The sequence below is a fragment of the Rhinatrema bivittatum genome, chromosome 3, assembly GCF_901001135.1.
Source record: "Rhinatrema bivittatum chromosome 3, aRhiBiv1.1, whole genome shotgun sequence".
NCBI lineage: Eukaryota > Metazoa > Chordata > Amphibia > Gymnophiona > Rhinatrematidae > Rhinatrema > Rhinatrema bivittatum.
Window position 1 is genome coordinate 393,386,047 of NC_042617.1, and position 18,289 is coordinate 393,404,335.

At 41.1% G+C, this 18,289-nt stretch overlaps 1 protein-coding gene across 5 annotated transcripts in view; it reads right to left on the bottom strand.

The window, feature by feature from the left end:
* COL19A1 (collagen type XIX alpha 1 chain) overlaps positions 1-18,289 on the bottom strand; it is a 1,176,857-nt gene that overhangs the window by 131,361 nt on the left and 1,027,207 nt on the right. For all 5 annotated transcript variants that reach the window (XM_029595659.1, XM_029595658.1, XM_029595657.1 and 2 more), the window contains one exon: positions 1,240-1,306. In XM_029595659.1, the coding sequence (XP_029451519.1) occupies positions 1,240-1,306 (67 nt within the window). The remainder of the gene's footprint in view (positions 1-1,239; positions 1,307-18,289) is intronic.

Below are 18,289 nucleotides of genomic sequence, written 5' to 3' on the forward strand. Positions count from 1 at the left end.
GCCAAGATAAATACTAAAGAGGAGGGTACATTTATCGCTACACAAAGGACCATATTTTATAATGTTTCTCATGAGCCCTTGACTGTGAGTTGACTTTACTCCATTTCTGGGGCTGGAGTTAAATTCCCTGCATTTCAGAGCGTGCATTGGGCACCCAGCATTTTCCCGCATTGAGCGGTAATAGCTAAGGTCCTATCTACATGGAATTTGCATGCATTGGACACTATCAGGTTCGCTTTTCTTAGGGTGCACGTTTTGATGCGCTGATCTCCTTTCTGTATCGGGTGTTAGTTTTGCCTGCCTACAACACATGCCCAACCGCACATAAACCTGTGCGCGAGGCTGAGTGCACTTTATTGCATCGGCCCCTCCGTATACTAATCAAAACCCCCCCTCTCCAATCTATCTATGTATAGTGAGATCTACTGCAAAATTCAAGCTGAGGAAAGATTACAGTTTTCACCCATCACATTTCCTGGTGACATTTAAAACACCCTTTTTTAAATAGATCGTTTGGCAAGTCTGAAAAAATGCAAGTCCTCAAATTTTCTTATATTACAAGTTGACAGTGTAGAATTACTTGTCAGTCTGTAATTTATGATGAGCAATTACAATCCAGCATATCACTCAGTACATACTAATAATCTTCCATGGTAACTAATGCACTGCCCTGCCGGTTGCACCAAGGCACTCCATCTCAGCCTTCACATTTCTGTGATTTTACCACCGTTTGCATATGACATTTGTGCTTTATTAACATGCCTCATGAGGTAAAAGCTACCAGGCATATCAAAATCCTGGTATAATTTTTTCTGACATTGAAGGCTAGTGCGCTCCCTAATTCTTGCTGTACTTATAACATAACATAAAAACTTATAACATAAAAACTACTAGGCACCCAATGCTGTTAGAGTATATTCTAAAAGTACATATACTATAAACAATTTCACTAATTCTTGCACCAGTTTACACTGTACATTTTTGTAAACTTCTTTATTGGGTACTCAAGGCTCAAGACAGTGCAACACTGGTCATTAACTGATTCTTTCCATGTTTCACAAATGGCAAAAATCTTGTTTAGACAGAAGCTCAAGATTTAGATACCACTAAGTCTATATTAATCAAATGAGTGGCAGTTCCTACAACAGTTTGTTAGGAAAGGTATGCAAGGTATACAGTGATAAGTATTCAAAGATACTTAATATTGACATTTCATTGTGCAGCAAAGAACTTTCTTACCTTCGAAAACCCTGAAAACTTCTTGTTTGATATACTTTTTTATTTCTTCAAATAAATGTGGGTCAGTCTGATGGGGAAGCAAGGTTGGACAAGTTAGTCTTCAGAAAGATGTGGAAATAAAAGATCACATTACAATCAGGTTTCTACAACCTGCTGCACTGCCTATGCTGAATAAGGCCTATCATTTCTGCTGTCAGGTTGTTTTTTTACCATGCATAAATATTTCTGCATGTTGATAATTCTTTCTTTTGCACTACCTGTTCTAGGGAAGGTTTTCAGTGATTGGCATAGGGCTAAAATTTGCGAGGTCTATTTTCAGCTACCAGCCAGCTAGCAAAGTTGTCCAGATAAACATATTTAGCTAACTTAGGGCCTTATTTTCTAAACGGATCGCACGCGATACCAAAATGGGGGCGGAGTCGGCCCCGGAAGAGGAGGAGTCGGGGTGTCACCGGGGCCGACTCCGCGAAGATTCCGCGGACGATGAAAAGGTAAGGCCCTTTTCGCGTCCGAGTTCGCGCCCAATAGCTACACCTTCTATGGTGGCGCTATTGGGTGCGAAACCGGCAGCGATTGCACCGCGGCGGTGCGATTGCTGCCAGCTCGTGCAGGCCCGCCCCCCGTTTTGGCCCCCCGCCCCTCATTCCCTAAAGTATCGCAGGCCTGCGATGCTTTAGAAAATGAGGCCCTTAGCCTGGATATTCAGAAGTAGGGCCATGCCAGTGAATATACCTGGAGAAGTTCATCTGGCTAACTTTAGGACTGATCTCTGGCTATCCTAGTTATATGGCTATGTTAGCCAGATCGCGCTGAAAAATTGGCATGTATCCTGCTGACTTACCTGGATAAACGGTGCTTGCTTGGAATGCCCCGTCCCACCCCGACCTTTCCAGCTAAATTCTTGGTCAGACAAAATGTTAACCAGCTAAGTCCAGGGCAGCCAGACTGGCGGGATTCGAAAATTCCATGTCCAGCTTTCAATATTGACCGCTTCTATTACAAAGTGCATGTAGACTTTTGCCCCAATTTTCAAGCAGACTTGTACGCAGAAGTCTGCTTTGAAAATTAGTTGTATGCGTGAAAACCAGAGCTGCACTTGTGCATACATATACAGCTGCCTGCTCATTACCAGGTGTAAATCTGTTCAAGTAGATTTATTTGCACAACTTTTGAAAATCAAAGGAAGGCTCATACATTAAATCTCCACCCCAACTCTGGGCCTTGCAATGCCTCTTTCTAGTGAATGTAAGAAAGGCTGGAATAGCTGTTGTGCGTACTTTTATGTGCACATCTTCCCAAGCAATTTTCAAAAGCCCATTTATGTACAAAAAACTGCTTTTTATGTGTATACATCCTTTTGAAGATCGGTGAACACAAAACACACTAAAAAATTTGACAATAACGTAGCATTGTGTATTATTTTGGGATATGTGGCTAGAAATGGACAATCCAGTAGGTCAGCCTCTTTTCTGTTCTGATGGAAGAGAAACGTACAGTACTTCTTTTATAAACTGCAGTTCCTCATTAGAGCCATACACTTCAGTTTAATTAGATTATAAGACAATTTCAGAGAATTCAAGATTAAAAGCTGGAATATCAACACCAGATCTTGTCTTTAGCCTGCTGTATTTGGTTCACAAGTATTTGAATATGTTTAAATCCTACCTTTTTGCCTTGACTGATACAAGTAGAAAATTTGGTACAATCATCAGATAAATATTATTCTGAATTTTTAAATCACAAGTGGATTGTGAAAAACTGCAGGAGGATTTTGCAAGACTGGAAGACTGGGTATTTAAATAGTAGATGAAATCAGATGAAATTTAATGTAGACAAGTGCAAAGTAAAGCACTTGTAATGCATGACCTTTCTCCTATGATCTCCTATGTGGGACCATATCAAAAGCATTGCTGAAATCCGAGTGCTCTTCTTTGATCTAATTCTCTAGTCACCCAATCAAAAAAATCAATCAGATTTGTTTAACAGGACCATACTCTGATGAAACCATTTTGCTTTGGGTTCAGCAACCCACTGGATTATAGACAATTCACTATTCTTTACTTCAGCAGAGTCTCCATTAATTTTCTCACTACTAAGGTAAGGCTAACTGGTCTATAGTTTCTAGCCTCCTCTATGCTGCGAGACCATTACCGCTCTTCTCCAATCCTACGGCACCACTCTGGATTCCAGGGATCTATTGAACAGGTCTTTCAGCAGTCCCACCAGCACATCTCTGAGTTCCCTTAATATCTTAGGATGTACCTCATCTAGCCAGATGGCCTTGGCTACTTTCAGTTTTCCTAGTTCTTCCCATATATTCCCTTTTGTAAATAGTATTGCATCTATCCCACTCCTAACCATGCTCTTGTCAACCAGCATCGGTTCTACTTCAGGTTCTTCTTTAGTGAACACTGAACTGAAATATTTATTTAATATTTCTGCTTTTCCTCATCTTTCTCCAAACATTCTCCTTTTCTCCCTTCAATTTTATGATATCACTTCTGTCCTTCCTCCTTTCTCTGATATATCTGAAAAATGTTTTATCTCTTCACTTGACCTCTTTGGTGATCCTTTCTTTCATGTAACCTTTTGCTTTCCTGATTTCTTTGCTTGTCTTCTTCAGCTTTACCAGATATTCTTTCCTATGTTCCTCTTTTTGGGAATCTTTGCACTTCTTGAACGCTGTTCTTTTTATCTTAATTTTATTAGCCATCTCCTTTGAGAACTAGATAAATTTCTTTTTAATCTTACTTTTGTTTACTTTTCTGACTTAAAGATTTGTTGCCTTTATTATATCCACTTTTAATTTGACCTACTCTTGTTCATCTTCATTCATTTTCTCCCACTCTTGTGGCTCCTCATTAAGATGCGTCCCCATTTTACCAAAGTCTGTATTTTTGAAATCCAAAACTTAGATTTTCTTATGTCTTCTCTCCATCCTGGCTGCTATATCAAATCTTATTGATGGATGATCACTGGTGCTCAGGTGAGCATCTACTCAGACATTAGAAACATTATCCCCATTTATGAGCACTAGGTTGAGTATCACTCCCTCTCTAATGGGTTCCATCACTATTAAGCAGAGCCGGCATCCACTATCTCTCTACTTCTTGTGGATTCTGCAATATGGATACTCCAATCCACATCTGGTAGTTTGAAACCTCCAACTAGCAACACTTCTCCATTCGTACCCATTTTTTGGATGTCTTCGATCAGTTCTTATAATGGAGTTTACTAAGACTAGTTCGAAGGCCACAGACCAACCTCTGAGTGAACTCATATTTACTGTTTTGCACTGTGGAATGCTAGAAAATACTTTTGGAACAGGCAAGAATGTGAAAATTGTAATGCTAGCAGTTCCCAGATGGGAACTTAAACAATAGAGTGAAACCAAAAGTCGGAGAGAGGGAAGAATACCACAGCTGTACTTGGAACTGATAAGAATGCAGAAAGGGAGGGGACATTTCTTCTATCCCAAGCAATTGCCAATTTTTAGTGAATAGCTAGGGAGAAGAGTAGAGATTACTTCCTGGACATGATAACACAGACTGATCCTTTGGAAATGTAAGCTTTGCTGTATATCTATATATATCTATCTATATATATTTAGGAATTCTTTTTAATAGTTATCTGCAATTAACTTCTGTATTATCTGATTTTATTTACTCTCTGTTCTATCTTCTTATTCCTTAAATAAACTCATCAGAAAGACCTGGAACTTAGTCAGGATGTGTGTGTATATTGGATAAGCTCCCAAGGTATAGTCATGTTGGTGTGCAAGCAGAAACCCCTTGTGAAAAATTCATACAGGTAAATTTTAAAAGGAGCACGTGAACATCCATAAACATGTGTATTTGGCTCGTGAGCAAAGATATGCTTAATTTAACATTGTGTGTGCAAGTACATGTGTATCATTTAAAATATCCCTGCTGTGCATAGCCTTTACATGTATATTTGAATAACATGCTTGCACAAGAGACCATTGGTGGGGGGATGGGGGAAAGAGAAAGAGATAGAAAGAAAGCCTCTGTTAGAGAGACAATCTGACACTCTATATATCTCCCACTGTAAGAGGGATACTGTCAACTGATGGTGGGTTTTGGGGGTGGTGGTGTTACAAGGGTCCACAAACCTTTGCGCCCTAGGCAGACCAATGTAACACTGCCTCCACACCCCCTCCTCCCAGTGTTCTGGCTCAAAATCTCCAGACTTGCACCTCATCAGGACCAGCAGTAAAGTTACACAGGTAACATGGCAACTCATGCCATGATCAGCCATTGCAAAATTTGGGGTTATGCCAAATTTTTAGTCTTAGCCCTGTCTTTTCTCTGCCTCCTTATTCTTGACTTGCCCACAGTTATGTACAAGCGTTCTTAAAATTTGCGTTGTTCACACACGACACATACGCGTGAACGGGGCCGGTTTTACATGAGCACCGCTTTTAGAATCTGCCTGATAGTCTGTGCAGTCAGAAGCCAGAACAAATCTTTGTCCAGTTCTTCTTTTGAGTTGATAGCCTGTAGACCACATCCCTTTGAATAGAAGCAGCATCTTCTTTTTTAAAGTTCGTGCTTCTTCTATAACTCATGTACCTTGCATTTCAGTTGCTGGGATATTACTTTTGACATAAAGAACTACTGTCCACCCTGTCCTTCCTTAACACGTTGTAGCCCAGTATGATCATATCCCAATTTTGAGGCTCACTGAACCATGTCTCAATAATAGCAACGATGTTTAATTCCATCTCCACCATTAGTGCCTGCAGATCTTGGATTTTAGTGCTCAGACTAAGAGACATTTGTGGACATAGTTTTCCTACTTTTTCCTTTGGTTTGCTGCTCTTCCTAATCACCTTTCTGTTCTTTTGCTTAGATATGGAATACTGAGCTGATTGATTTTAATTTCTCCTCCACTTGCTTTATTGTTTGGGGGTGAACATTTCCATTTCATTGGCCATGTTCTGCCACCCACGTCCTCTAGTTTAAATGCCTGGTAATGTATGACCTTTCTCCTATAATCTTTCTCCTATCATACAACTGGACCCACAGAATTATCAGAGATGACAAGAATTGATAACAAGATAGTCAAAAGACAGTAAATAGTGATCAGACCACAAAACCTTTTCAACTACCAGATTAACAGAAAAGGAATTATATATGGAAACATTCATAAAAATCAAATCCAATGTATGACCTTACCTATGTGTGGGGAGATTAACAATTTGCTGTCAATATATTAAAAAATTGCTCAACATAACAGGCAGGAGCAAAAGTGTCAATGTGCATATTATAATATATAATCTACAATAATCAACATGTTGTTGGGATCTGTTTTAGATCCCAACAACATTTCAAAAACCAAGGAAAAATTTGAGGCTAATAAAGTAGGAGGACATCACTCTAAACAGAAATTAATCATTTTAGAAAATAAAATTGCCATTTCATAGTCAGAACTTTTACTAATATATTCTACTGAAATAGTGTAATTACTTTTATAGATAAATAATAAACCACTCCCTTTTTTCCTGTTTCTTAGGCTGGGAAATTACTGAGTAGCTATCAATAAATACTTGATTTAACAAAACATTATCCAAGTCTGTGAGCCATAAGTCAGTGATGCAAATAAAGTCAGGTAACTGTGAAGATATTTTGTTGGGGAGAGGCAAAATATCGCGGTACTGCCCCCATGATATTTTGCCTCTTCTGTGATAAAATATCATGGATTCATAAATCTCCCCTTGTGGTAACTGGGAATGGCCACAGCTTGGGAAATAGCCAAGAGGACAGGAGAAGGCAGACTCTGGTTGGTTCCCACACATACCAAGTTTATTTACAGACATATTTTAGACCTAGTCCTTAGTAGAACACAGGATTTGGCACAAGAGGTAACAGTGTTGGAGCCACTTGTCAATAGTAATTACAACATTATCAAATTTGACTTAATAATTTGAGGGAGCACAAAAAAGAAATCTACTACAACAGAATTTAACTTTCAAAAAGGTGACTATGATAAAATGAGGAAAATGGTAAGGAAAAAACTGAAAGGAGCAACTGCAAAGGATAAGAGTTTAGCTCAGGCATAGTTTTTGTCTAAAAATACCATCTTGGAAGCCCAGAACAGATGAATTCCATGCACTAGAAAAGGTGGAAAGAAGGATAAACGAATATCAGCATGGTTGAAAGGTGAGGTGAGAGAGGCTATAATAACTAAAAGAACATCTTTCAAGAAATAGAAAAGGGATCTGAATGAAGAAAACAGGAATCAGCATAAGCACTAGCAAGTCAGATGCAAAGCATTGCCATGGAAGTAAAAACTCATAATAAAAACCTTTTCAGGTATATTCAAGCTAAAACGCCTGTGAGGGAGTCAGCTGGTCTTGTAGATGATCAAGAGGTAAAAGGAGCACTTAGGTATAACAAAGACATAGCAGAAAGACTAAATGAATTATTTGCTTCGATATTCACTGAGAAAGATGTAAGGACATATCCATGCCAGAAATGATATTCAAAGGTGATAATTCAGAGGAACTGAAACAAATCTCGATGAACCTGGAAGATGTACTAGGGCAAATTGTCAAATTAAAGAGAAACAAATCACCTGGACCAGATGATATAGATCCCAGAGTGCTGAAAGAACTGAGAAATGAAATTGCAGACCTGCAACTGAAAATTTGTAAACTATCAATAACATCATCTATGGTACCTGAAAACTGGAGGTTGCCTATGTAACACCAATTTTTAAAAAGGGATCAAGGAGTGATCCAGGAAAGTACAGACTAGTGAGTCTGATGTCTGTGCCAGGCAAAATGGTAGAAACTATCATAAAGAACAAAATTGCTGAACATATAGATAACCATAGTTTAATGGGACAAAGCCAACATGGATTTAACCAAGGGAAATCTTGCCTCACAAATTTGCTACATTTTTTTGAGGGTGCAAATAAACATGTGGATAAAGGTGAGCCAGTAGATATAGTGCATCTGGATTTCCAGAAAGCATTTGACATAGTCCCTCATGAGAGACTTCTTAGGAAACTAAAACATCATGGGATAGATGGCAGTGTCTGTCTAAGGGACTTTCTTTTGTGCCTACTATGAAATGTAATTTATTTGACTTGAAAATACACCTATACCGATTTTGCCGGTTACTAAAGATTAAATTGTTTTTTGCGGATGCTCCACCCAGCCCTGATATGTCTTTAGTCTGTATGAGATCTAGATGGGTGCCTCCAGGCCCTGGTGATCCACTCATTGCGGCTTTTGAGCGGTTGGTAGATCAGGATATGACGGATCTTGTTTCAAGCCGGCATTATACTCAGTTTAATCTTTCCAGAATTGAACATCAGGCTGTTTCTTCATTATGTAAAGATCTGTCTATTATTATTAAACCCGCTGACAAGGGTGGAGGCATTGTTATTCAGGATAAAAACCAGTATATGTCTGAGGCCTTGAGACAACTTAACGATACCTCCTTTTATCTTCCATTACCCGAGGATCCCACTCCTCATTTGCTTGAACAAATTAAACAGGTGGTTGAAGCAGCATCAGACCGCCATATTCTGACCCCTCGTGAGGCTAAATTTCTCACACAAGAGCATTCCATTACACCAGTCTTTTACACGTTGCCTAAAGTACATAAAAGCTTACAGGACCCTCCTGGTCGTCCAATTGTGGCAGGTATTGGTTCGCTTTTAGAACCCTTGTCCCAATTTGTGGACCTGTTCCTTAAACCTTTTGTGCCCCGCATCCGATCATATATAAGGGACTCTGCACACTTTATCACTATTTTGGATAACACACCAGTCCCTAGCGAGCCGTTTCTTTTTGTCACGCTAGATATTGTGTCTTTGTACACAAGTATTCCTCAAACCGCCGCTTTACAAGTTATAGAAAAAATTCTGAATTCTCGTGCTGGCCCACAACGTGTCCCTACCTCCCTGCTAGTCACGTTAGCCACATTGGCGCTTACCAAAAATTTCTTTCGGTTTGGTAACACATTCTATCTCCAGATTAAAGGGACCGCAATGGGCTCTACAATGGCCCCGAGTCTGGCCTGCTTGTTTGTGGTGGAATTTGAGGACTTATTTGTGTACCAAGGTGAAGGTTTTCAACATGTACCAGTGTGGCTTCGTTATATTGACGACATTTTTTTACTCTGGCAAGGTACGGAAATCCAATTCTTTATGTTTATTGATTGGCTCAACATGTGTGATCCCAATCTACAGTTTAATTTTTGCACACACCGGACCCAGATAGCTTTCTTGGATGTCCTTGTTTCGGTGGATGGTGGCCATTTCTCGACCACCATCCACCGTAAGGAAACTGACAGGAATACCCTTTTGGCCTTTAACAGCTGTCATCCTAGCACACTACGAAGGAACATCCCCACAGGGCAATTTTTCAGGCTTCGCAGACTGTGTATTACCAGGAGCGAGTTTATTAAACAAGCCCAAATCATGTCCTCTCGATTTATATCACGTGGGTACCCGAGGTATGTTGTTAAAAGAGCAATGAAGCGCGCTTTACATACGAATCGTGATCTATTATTTTTACCATCATCCCGGGATGTTCAGTCAGTTACAAATTGCATTTTGCCATTTTCGACTCTCAGCCGGCAGATCACTACAATGATCCGTAGACACTGGGAGGCCTTATCTCTACACACTTTGTTTCCAGGCCCCCTTAGATTCACCTTCCGTAGAGGCAAAAATTTACGTGATAAATTGATCCATACTGACATCCCTGTGTCTAGAAATCTGGATAATGTAATTGGCCATTATCCATGTGGCCGATGCATTGCATGCTCTCACACGTCTCCATCCACCAGTTTTAGCCACCCTGTCTCTAAGAGAATTTTTGAGTTACAGTCGTACTCTGATTGTACCACATCTGGAGTCATTTACGTCATCACCTGTCCTTGCCCGCTGATTTACGTAGGGAAAACTTCTCGCATGGTAAAAACTCGAATTATAGAGCATTGCTCGAATATCCGCCATTCGCGAGAAAAAGAACCCCTCGTGGATCACTGGGTAAAAAAATCACACACTCTTTCAGATTTATTTTATAGTGTTCTTGAGGTATTTCCACGGCCCCCCCGAGGAGGTAACTATGCCGAACAGCTGGGCCGGGTTGAACAACGTTGGATTTTTACTCTGGACTCAGTATCTCCCAAGGGTTTGAACCGAGATATTGAGTGGTTTCTTTTTACTTAAAGTGGTCTTTCTGTGCAGAGTCTTCTATTTGATCGGATGGTTCCCATAGTCCTGCAGCGCTGCAGTACAGGAATGGCAACCAATGAACGGGGCCGTGAGCTCCCACGTGGGTTGTCTTCCTGGTTTGGCGCCTAAAATCAGCTTTAAATACCTGTCAGTGTTTAAGGGCAGTGCGCTCCCTGTCACTTCTAAGGCATCTTGCTGTCAGGTATGTTATAATGTTTATTACCTTTTGTCCACATGAAATGTTCGGCTATAAGTCCTATTTTGTCGTCCTGATGTACACTTATGTCTTACAGCTATTGTTTGAATCCCTATTGGCGAGCCCTCCCGATGCAGCCCGCGGCGAAACACGGGAACCGTGTCGGGGGACGCCATTAACCCACTGCCTGTATGAATCAGAGGAGTTGCCATATTGAAGAATAAAAACAAGTACTTATACACTGGATTGTGAGTACTTTGTCAGGACTTAAATTCTTGACTGCACCTATGTATTCTGCGATAGATGGCAGTGTCCCATTGTGGATTGCCAACTGGTTAAAAGATAGAAACAGAGAGTGGGGCTAAATGGTAAATTTTCCCAATGGAAAAAGGTGAATAGTGGAGTGCCCCAAGGATCTGTTCTGGGACCACTGCTTTTTATTATATTTATAAACAACCTGGAAAAGGGAACAACTGAGCTGATCAAATTTGCAGATGACACAAAATTATTCAATGTTGTCAAATCACAAGAGGATTGTGAGAAATTGCAAGAAGACAATGCGAAACTAGGAGACTGGGCATGCAAATGGCAAATGAAATTATTGTAGACAAGTGCAAAGTGATGCACCTAGGGGTCAATTTTTAAAAACGCGCTTGGGCGTCCATGTGTGCTCAGTTTCTGGCGAGCGCACATGGACGCGCTGATCTTATAACATGCACACCTTACCGTGTGCATGTTATAAAATACGACTCCTGCATGCACACACACAGCCGATTTTAATACTGTCTCGCATGTGCGGGTGGGTGTTGTGTAAAACGCTCAACACGGGTATTTAAAAATAAAAATATGCACAGCAACGGGCGTAGACCTTTCACAGTTCCCTCTCAGTCCACTCCAATTAAGGAGCGGACTGGGAGGGAACTTCCCTATCCCCCTAACTGCCCTTCCTACCTTTTCCCCTCTCCTCCCTGACCCCTAACCCCTACCTAGCTAACTAAAATCTTTTTGTTTTCAAACTTACCGCTCCTTCCGAGCAGAAGTAACTTCCGTATGCCAGGCGGCTGCCGGCACACGCTTCCCTGGGAGAGCATCTAATGGTGCTGTCCTGGCCGGCCCCTGCCCTGACCCCTGGCCCACCCCTTTTGGATGGCCCAACACGTCTGCACATACCAGAAGCTATGCGCGTGGCCGGGCCGTTTCTAAAAAGCACTCAGCCATGCACATACCTCACAGATTTTATGCACAGGGGCTTTTTAAAATTAGGGCTTTAGGGATTAGTAACCCAAATTATAGCTTTAAAATGCAAGGTTCCACATTAGGAGTCACCACTCATGAAAAGGATCTAGGTGACATCGTTGAAAATATGTTAAAATCTGCTCAATGTGCAGCAGCAGCCAAGAAAGCAAACAGAATGCTAGGGATTATTAGGAAAGGAATGGAGAATAAAACAGAGAATGTCATAATGCCTCTGTATCACTCCATGGTGCAACCTCATCTTGCGTATAGTGTTCAGTTCTAGTCACCACATCTCAACAAGGATATAGCAGAATTAGAAAAGATACAGAGAAGGGCGACCAAGATGATAAAGGGGATGGAACAATTCCCCTATGAAGAAAGGCTAAAAAGGTTAGGATTCTTCAACTTGGAGAAGAGACGGCTGAAGGGAGATAAGAAGAAGTCTATGAAATAATGAATGGAATGGAACGAGTAAATGTTAATCAGTTGTTTAATCTTTTGAAAAGTACAAAGACCAGTGGACTCACAATGAAGTTACTAGGCATTACATTTAAAACTAGTAAGATAAAATATTTTTTTACTCAATGCAAAATTAAGCTCTAGAATTTGTTGTCAGAGCATCTGATGAAAGCTATTAGTGAAGTTATGTTTAAAAAAGGTTTGGACAAGTTCCAGGAGGAAAAGTCCATTAACCATTATTAAGGTAGAGTTTCAGAAATCCACTGCTTATTCTTGGGATAAGCAGCTTGGAATCTTTCTAACCCTTGGCATCCTGCCAGGTACTTGTGACCTGGCTTGGCCACTGTTGGAAATAGGCTACTGGGCTTGATGGACTCTTGATTTGACTCAGTATAATAAGGCTTATGTTCTTATGTAAACTTGCCTTCACATTAGATGGTAGGGAAGAACAGGGCAAACATGTTTATTTCTGTTCAGTTTTTCATTTCAGGCTTTTCTTTTCTTTTTTTTTTTGCTTTTCTTTTCATTTAATATTTTTTTTTCAGTTCTGTTTGTTTCTTGAACAGAGAAAAACATTAAAATACCAAATCCCCTTCAAAAAAAAAAAAAAGGGGCCTCAATGAAGTCCTCCAAATGCCCTTTCACCTTGCAGATGGCCGTGGGGTCCAGATCTAACTAGTTGGACAGAGCCAGCCCCAGACCTCTCTGACTCTCTCCTGACCCTGAAAGAATTGCTGGGATTGGGGACCTCCCTGGCCCCAATTTACATCTTGTGTGGGGGTCCTCTTGGTGCAAAGGGCAGGAGGAATGCCCACTTTTACCTGCTGTGACTTTCTGCCTAGTACAGCAGGTCCAATATAGGCAAACAATAAATATAGCAAATAAATAAATAAATAAATAAAATGGTGCTGGCGGCCCTGAGGCTGGTGCTGAAGTGATGTCACTTTGGCACCTGTCTCAGGTGCGTTCGGCACAATTATGTTGAATGATTCTGGACCATTTCAGGGTTAAAAGGTAAAAGAGGAGCAGATCGATGCTACTTAATGTGAGGATCAAGTGGTTGAAATCCTGCTGTCATTCAGGATGAGTGAGGGATTTTGTAGAGACCCTTTGGGATCTCCAATAAATGGCCCTAGTCAAAGATCTGGGTAGAGGAGTATATTAGGGGAGCAAACCACTTGCTACAGCACTCCTGTGAGGTGGCTGCAGTGGTAGGCTCCAGCCTGCTCAAGGGCAGGCTGTGTCAGAGTTCTGGAGAGCATTTTAGTTTGCAGTCAGAGGAGAAGGAGCTGGTTTTTTCCCCCTTGTTTCCCTACTCCTACTGAACTAGGCCTTACACCCCCCTAGCTATCCAGGATAGGAAGAGATAAATCCTGCTGTACCATCTCACATCCAGTGTATAGACAGTTGTAACTCTGTTATTGGGGAGAAGATCTGCTGATTGCTCTCATACCCAGTGGACAGACAGTGGTGATTCTGTTTTAACTGGCTTAAGTGTTTTTGTGACTCATGCTTTTTGGTTAAAGAGACTATTTTTTTCTGCCACCATTTCTGCCTACGATTAGGGAAAGAATGGAAGATTTTTCCTGCTACTCTGTGAGGGTCTTTTCATCCAAGTGTCCCAGCACATCTGGAAAGGAGAACTGTGAATAAAAGTTGTTTTTCATCTGGAGACCTCCACCAGAGTCTTCACCCCAGGATAAGAGAAGTTGAGAGAGTTGGACTGTCTGGAGAGCAACCGTTATCTCAGGCGTTTTATGGGAAGGGAATTGCAGCCACATCTAGAAGACTCTTGCCCACCTGGGATTCTTACTGTTCCATTTCCCTGGTGGATGAGTTATTCTTGGGACCCCAAATACTTAGAGACATCAGCAAATGTAAAGTGAAGTGTTGGAAATTTGTGTCTGGACATGGACGTGAATGAATATACAGTATGTGTATGGTGCCTATTAATTTCATCTGAAGATTTTCTACGTAAATTCTTAAGTTGGAATCTCCATCCAGGGTGTCCAGCTTGTTTATTCTGGTGCTTACACCTATCCAGCTTACACCCACTGATATAGCATCCACAGCAAGAATCCTCCCTGCACTTTAGGCTCTGGAGGTCTATCCTCCCCCCATTCAGAGAATCCATGCCCTGATGATGTTTGGACAGTGCAAAGACACTTAGCCTCGAGACTGGATGCGATCCCTGCCTTCCCAGATAAATACCAGAAGAGGGGCTATCATTTAAAGAAATATGACAAAGAGATGGAAAGTTCTGAAAAATATTTCATAATAAAGGGTAAAGTATTTTATGAACGAGCAAAGTTTAATTCACAAGTGCAAAGAGAGACGCAGCTTGTAAAGGAATTCATCACTTATCTGTGCTTGCTACTGAATTTTTCATAAACTCTGAACATTAGTATTGCCTTATGATATAGCAATGAAATATAAATCAGAATTAAGGAGGCTCCTAATCATTTTGATTAACTGTCAGCCGAATAATCAAAGCATTTCTGTTCAAAGAAAATTCACATGCAGTAAGTTTACTTTTATTACACTTTATTTACTTTTGTTTTAATGACATGTCGAGCCGATTTTCGCCCTGGGCCTTGCTTCGGTAGGGGCAGATTTTGACCAGAGCCTGCCTATTGCTGTCACACCACACTAAAGCCAGGGTAAGTGTCGGGGGGGGGGGGGGGGGGTCGTTTGCCCATGAAATTTCGTCTCTCTGACCTGACGCTCCACACTAACGCAGGGGTAAGTGTAGTTGGTAAGTTAGCAGGTGTAGCACGTGGCAAAACTACAGGTTAAAAAGGAGATAATCAGGGTGCACATTACTGTATGGGAGGGAATAGCTAATCGGAGCGTTAACATCTCATATACATGCTGCGGGCGGAAAGGGTTACCGGTTGATTTAAAGAAGTGGTAAGGATGAGTTAAAAGGGATAGTGAATCGCGGGTTGGACTTACGCAGCCAAATTGTGAGTTAGAAGTGGGTTAGAAGCAGGGTAACCGCAGCCGCGCTTTACTGTATCGGCCTGTATGCAAGCTGGCTTTGTCGTCTCCCTTGTTTGGCTATAGTTTTGGAGAGATGAGCATATATGTTTTTATAACTCATTTGTTTTACTCTACCACTCCTCCAGCCCTGCTCTTACTACTGGCCCCAGCTTATCAAAAAGACATATCTTCTCAGGACCACCAGGGACTTTTGGGGAGGTCGAGAGAAAGGAAGGGATTGAACAGAGAGGGCAGCCATGAGTGGGGGGGGGGGGGGGGGGGAGGAGCAGGAGATCGTTCCCAGGCCCCCCGCTGGACCACCAGTGATTTTTGATGCATCTTGGGGGGGGGGGGGGATTGGGAAGGAGGGAGGGAGGTATTGAACCGGGAGCGCAGTCATGGGGGGAGGGAGGGATAGAGGGATTGAACAGGGAGGGCAGCCAAGGGGGAAGGGAGGGACTGAAAAGGGAGACTTGATTGAAACATCAAATATATAGAGTCCTCTTTGATCAATTCTTGTGTACAAAACATTGTATATCAAAATCTTTCCATTTAAACAATGTAATGTTGTTAATAAATGATCAGAATCTGCTCGCTTAGGAAAAAAACAATAAAAGAAAAGTCAGCAGGGAGGGCAGCCTTGTGGGGAGGGAGGGAGGGAGGGAGGGATTGAACGTGATTTTCTTAAGTTATCGGTTTGTTTCTGAGTATGATTTTGTGTAATTAATTTAAAGAATGTGTAATTAATTTAAAGAATGTATTTTAACCCTATTTTGTTAGTTTGATGTTGAAAGAATTTTATGTATTTTGTTATTTTTAGAATGAGTATAGTGTTATTTTTATATGTTTTTACTATTTATAGGGTTATTTTATTTTATTTTTATTTTATTTTATTGAATTGTTTTAGGATATGTCGTTAAAGACTGTCCATTGAATTGTAAACTGACATGAAGTGTATACAATATGTTTCGGTATATAAAAATGCCTAAATAAATAAATAAATATGAGTTCACCATTTAATAAGCCCCCTAGGTTTTGCCCTCCACTTATCCACGGGTGACAGATAAATCTTGATTTTAGGGCCCAAAAATACCCTCGACTTATACATGAGGTCGACTTATACATGAGTATATATGGTATGTTTAGGGTCATTTATGAAATTAAAGACACTGTATTAGTTATTCTTATCTGATCGCGATTGCCTCAGCAGTTTCTTTTCAGAACAAGTCATTCACAATTCAAACATTTTATTGTTTCTTATTATTTTTGTTTTTGAAAAGCTATGCAATTATTTTCAAAATGTGTAGGAGCCTTCGTCTTCAGTTTTTATTTTATTTTTTTCTGAAAATTTCAATGTTATAAAAGAAAAAATTGTATAAAAATTACTTTGTTATAACGAATAGGAGAAAAATCAGTGGAAACTCATATTTCCTCTAATTTTTTTTGTTATAACATTGAAATTCCTAGGAAAAATACGAACTGAAAACAACGGTCCCTTTAAATATATGATATGTGAGTGAGGGCGTATCATGAATGCTTTTATTTTCCTTCCGTTTGCGAATGTATTTTTCAATTCTTGTTCTATGTAGACTGCTTTCACTGGTTTTCTCAGATATATTTATTTTGAATTATAGATGTCGTATTTGTGATTTTATTTTAACCCTTTATTTCTTTTTTGTTATTAATTAATTTGTGGGGGAACGGCGTGGAACACAGGTCCAGCACTTCTTTTCAGACTTAAGAGGCAGAAGATTGTCCTTCGCCAGCCCCTCCACTTCAGGCAGCCCACAGAGAAGAGAAGAGAAAAGGAGGAGTCAGCTGGCACCCACAGAGCAGAGAACAACCACTCTGTTCTCTAATTCAGCCCCCTCCACTCTTTTTCTACAGGGAACAGGAGGGAAAGGAGTGTTACTGAAGCAGAAACTGCAAAGAACAAACACAAAAAGGGTATGAATTAGCACAAGTCTGAAACTCATGTGCAATAGTGCCGGTCGTCAAGGCTTCATCCCTGGTCTTAATGACACCACAGCTCACACGTTTCTAACCTGTGCTAATTCAACCCCTTTCTATGCCTGCTACCCAGCAAAAACCCAGAATGGTGTTCTGCCACTTCCAGGACCAAGGAAACAGAGGAGAGCTGGTGGAGTAATTCACTTCCAACTCCCCTGCATAAACAGAGCAGAGCTGGTGGGGGCATGGATCATTTCTGGCCCAGCCGCTACCCCAGCTGCAGAGGAAGCAAAGGAGTGTGTGTTGGAGCTGCTTATTCTGAGGTGCAGCCGTGTGACATTGGTTTTTGTGCAATCTCCTCATACAATTGAGGAGGCTCTGAGGGATAATGGCCAAGCTGGAAGAGAATGAGGTAGATGCCCATAAATCACACTGCTTCTGCTGCTATTGAGTTGTGTCATCTTCCTGACCAGGTTGCTGTTTATTGTGCTGGCTCCCCAGACCCCACTGCCTCTGCTACTGGTGACCACACAAGGTGAAGAGGAAGACAGTGAATGAGGGGGAAGAGAGGAAAGCATAGTGAGGGTGGGAGAAAAGCAAGAAAGTGAATGAGGAGATGGGGAGGGGAAGAATGAGTGAAAAGGAAGGAGACGGCAAGTGAGTGAGGGGATTGGTGGGGCTGTGGGTTGTGTGATGATGAGATGAACAATGTAGGGTGTGAGTGAGGGTATTGCAGGGACTGTGACATAAGAGTCAGGGTCAGTCTGTGTATGAAGTGATTTGAAGAGGCAGGGGAAAAATAAATGAGGGAATAGAAAGGGATAGGAGGGGGTGGTGTGGTGGGGGGAGGGAGAGAGTGAGTGAGGATAGCACTTGGTGCTGATCCCTTCCTCCCCCGATCAGGCACAGAGCAGGACAGAGTTTTGAATCCCAGACCTTCCCCCACATAAATATAAATAAACAAACAAATAAATAAATAAATCTAAGGAGGCAGAGAAGGGCAGTTAGTGC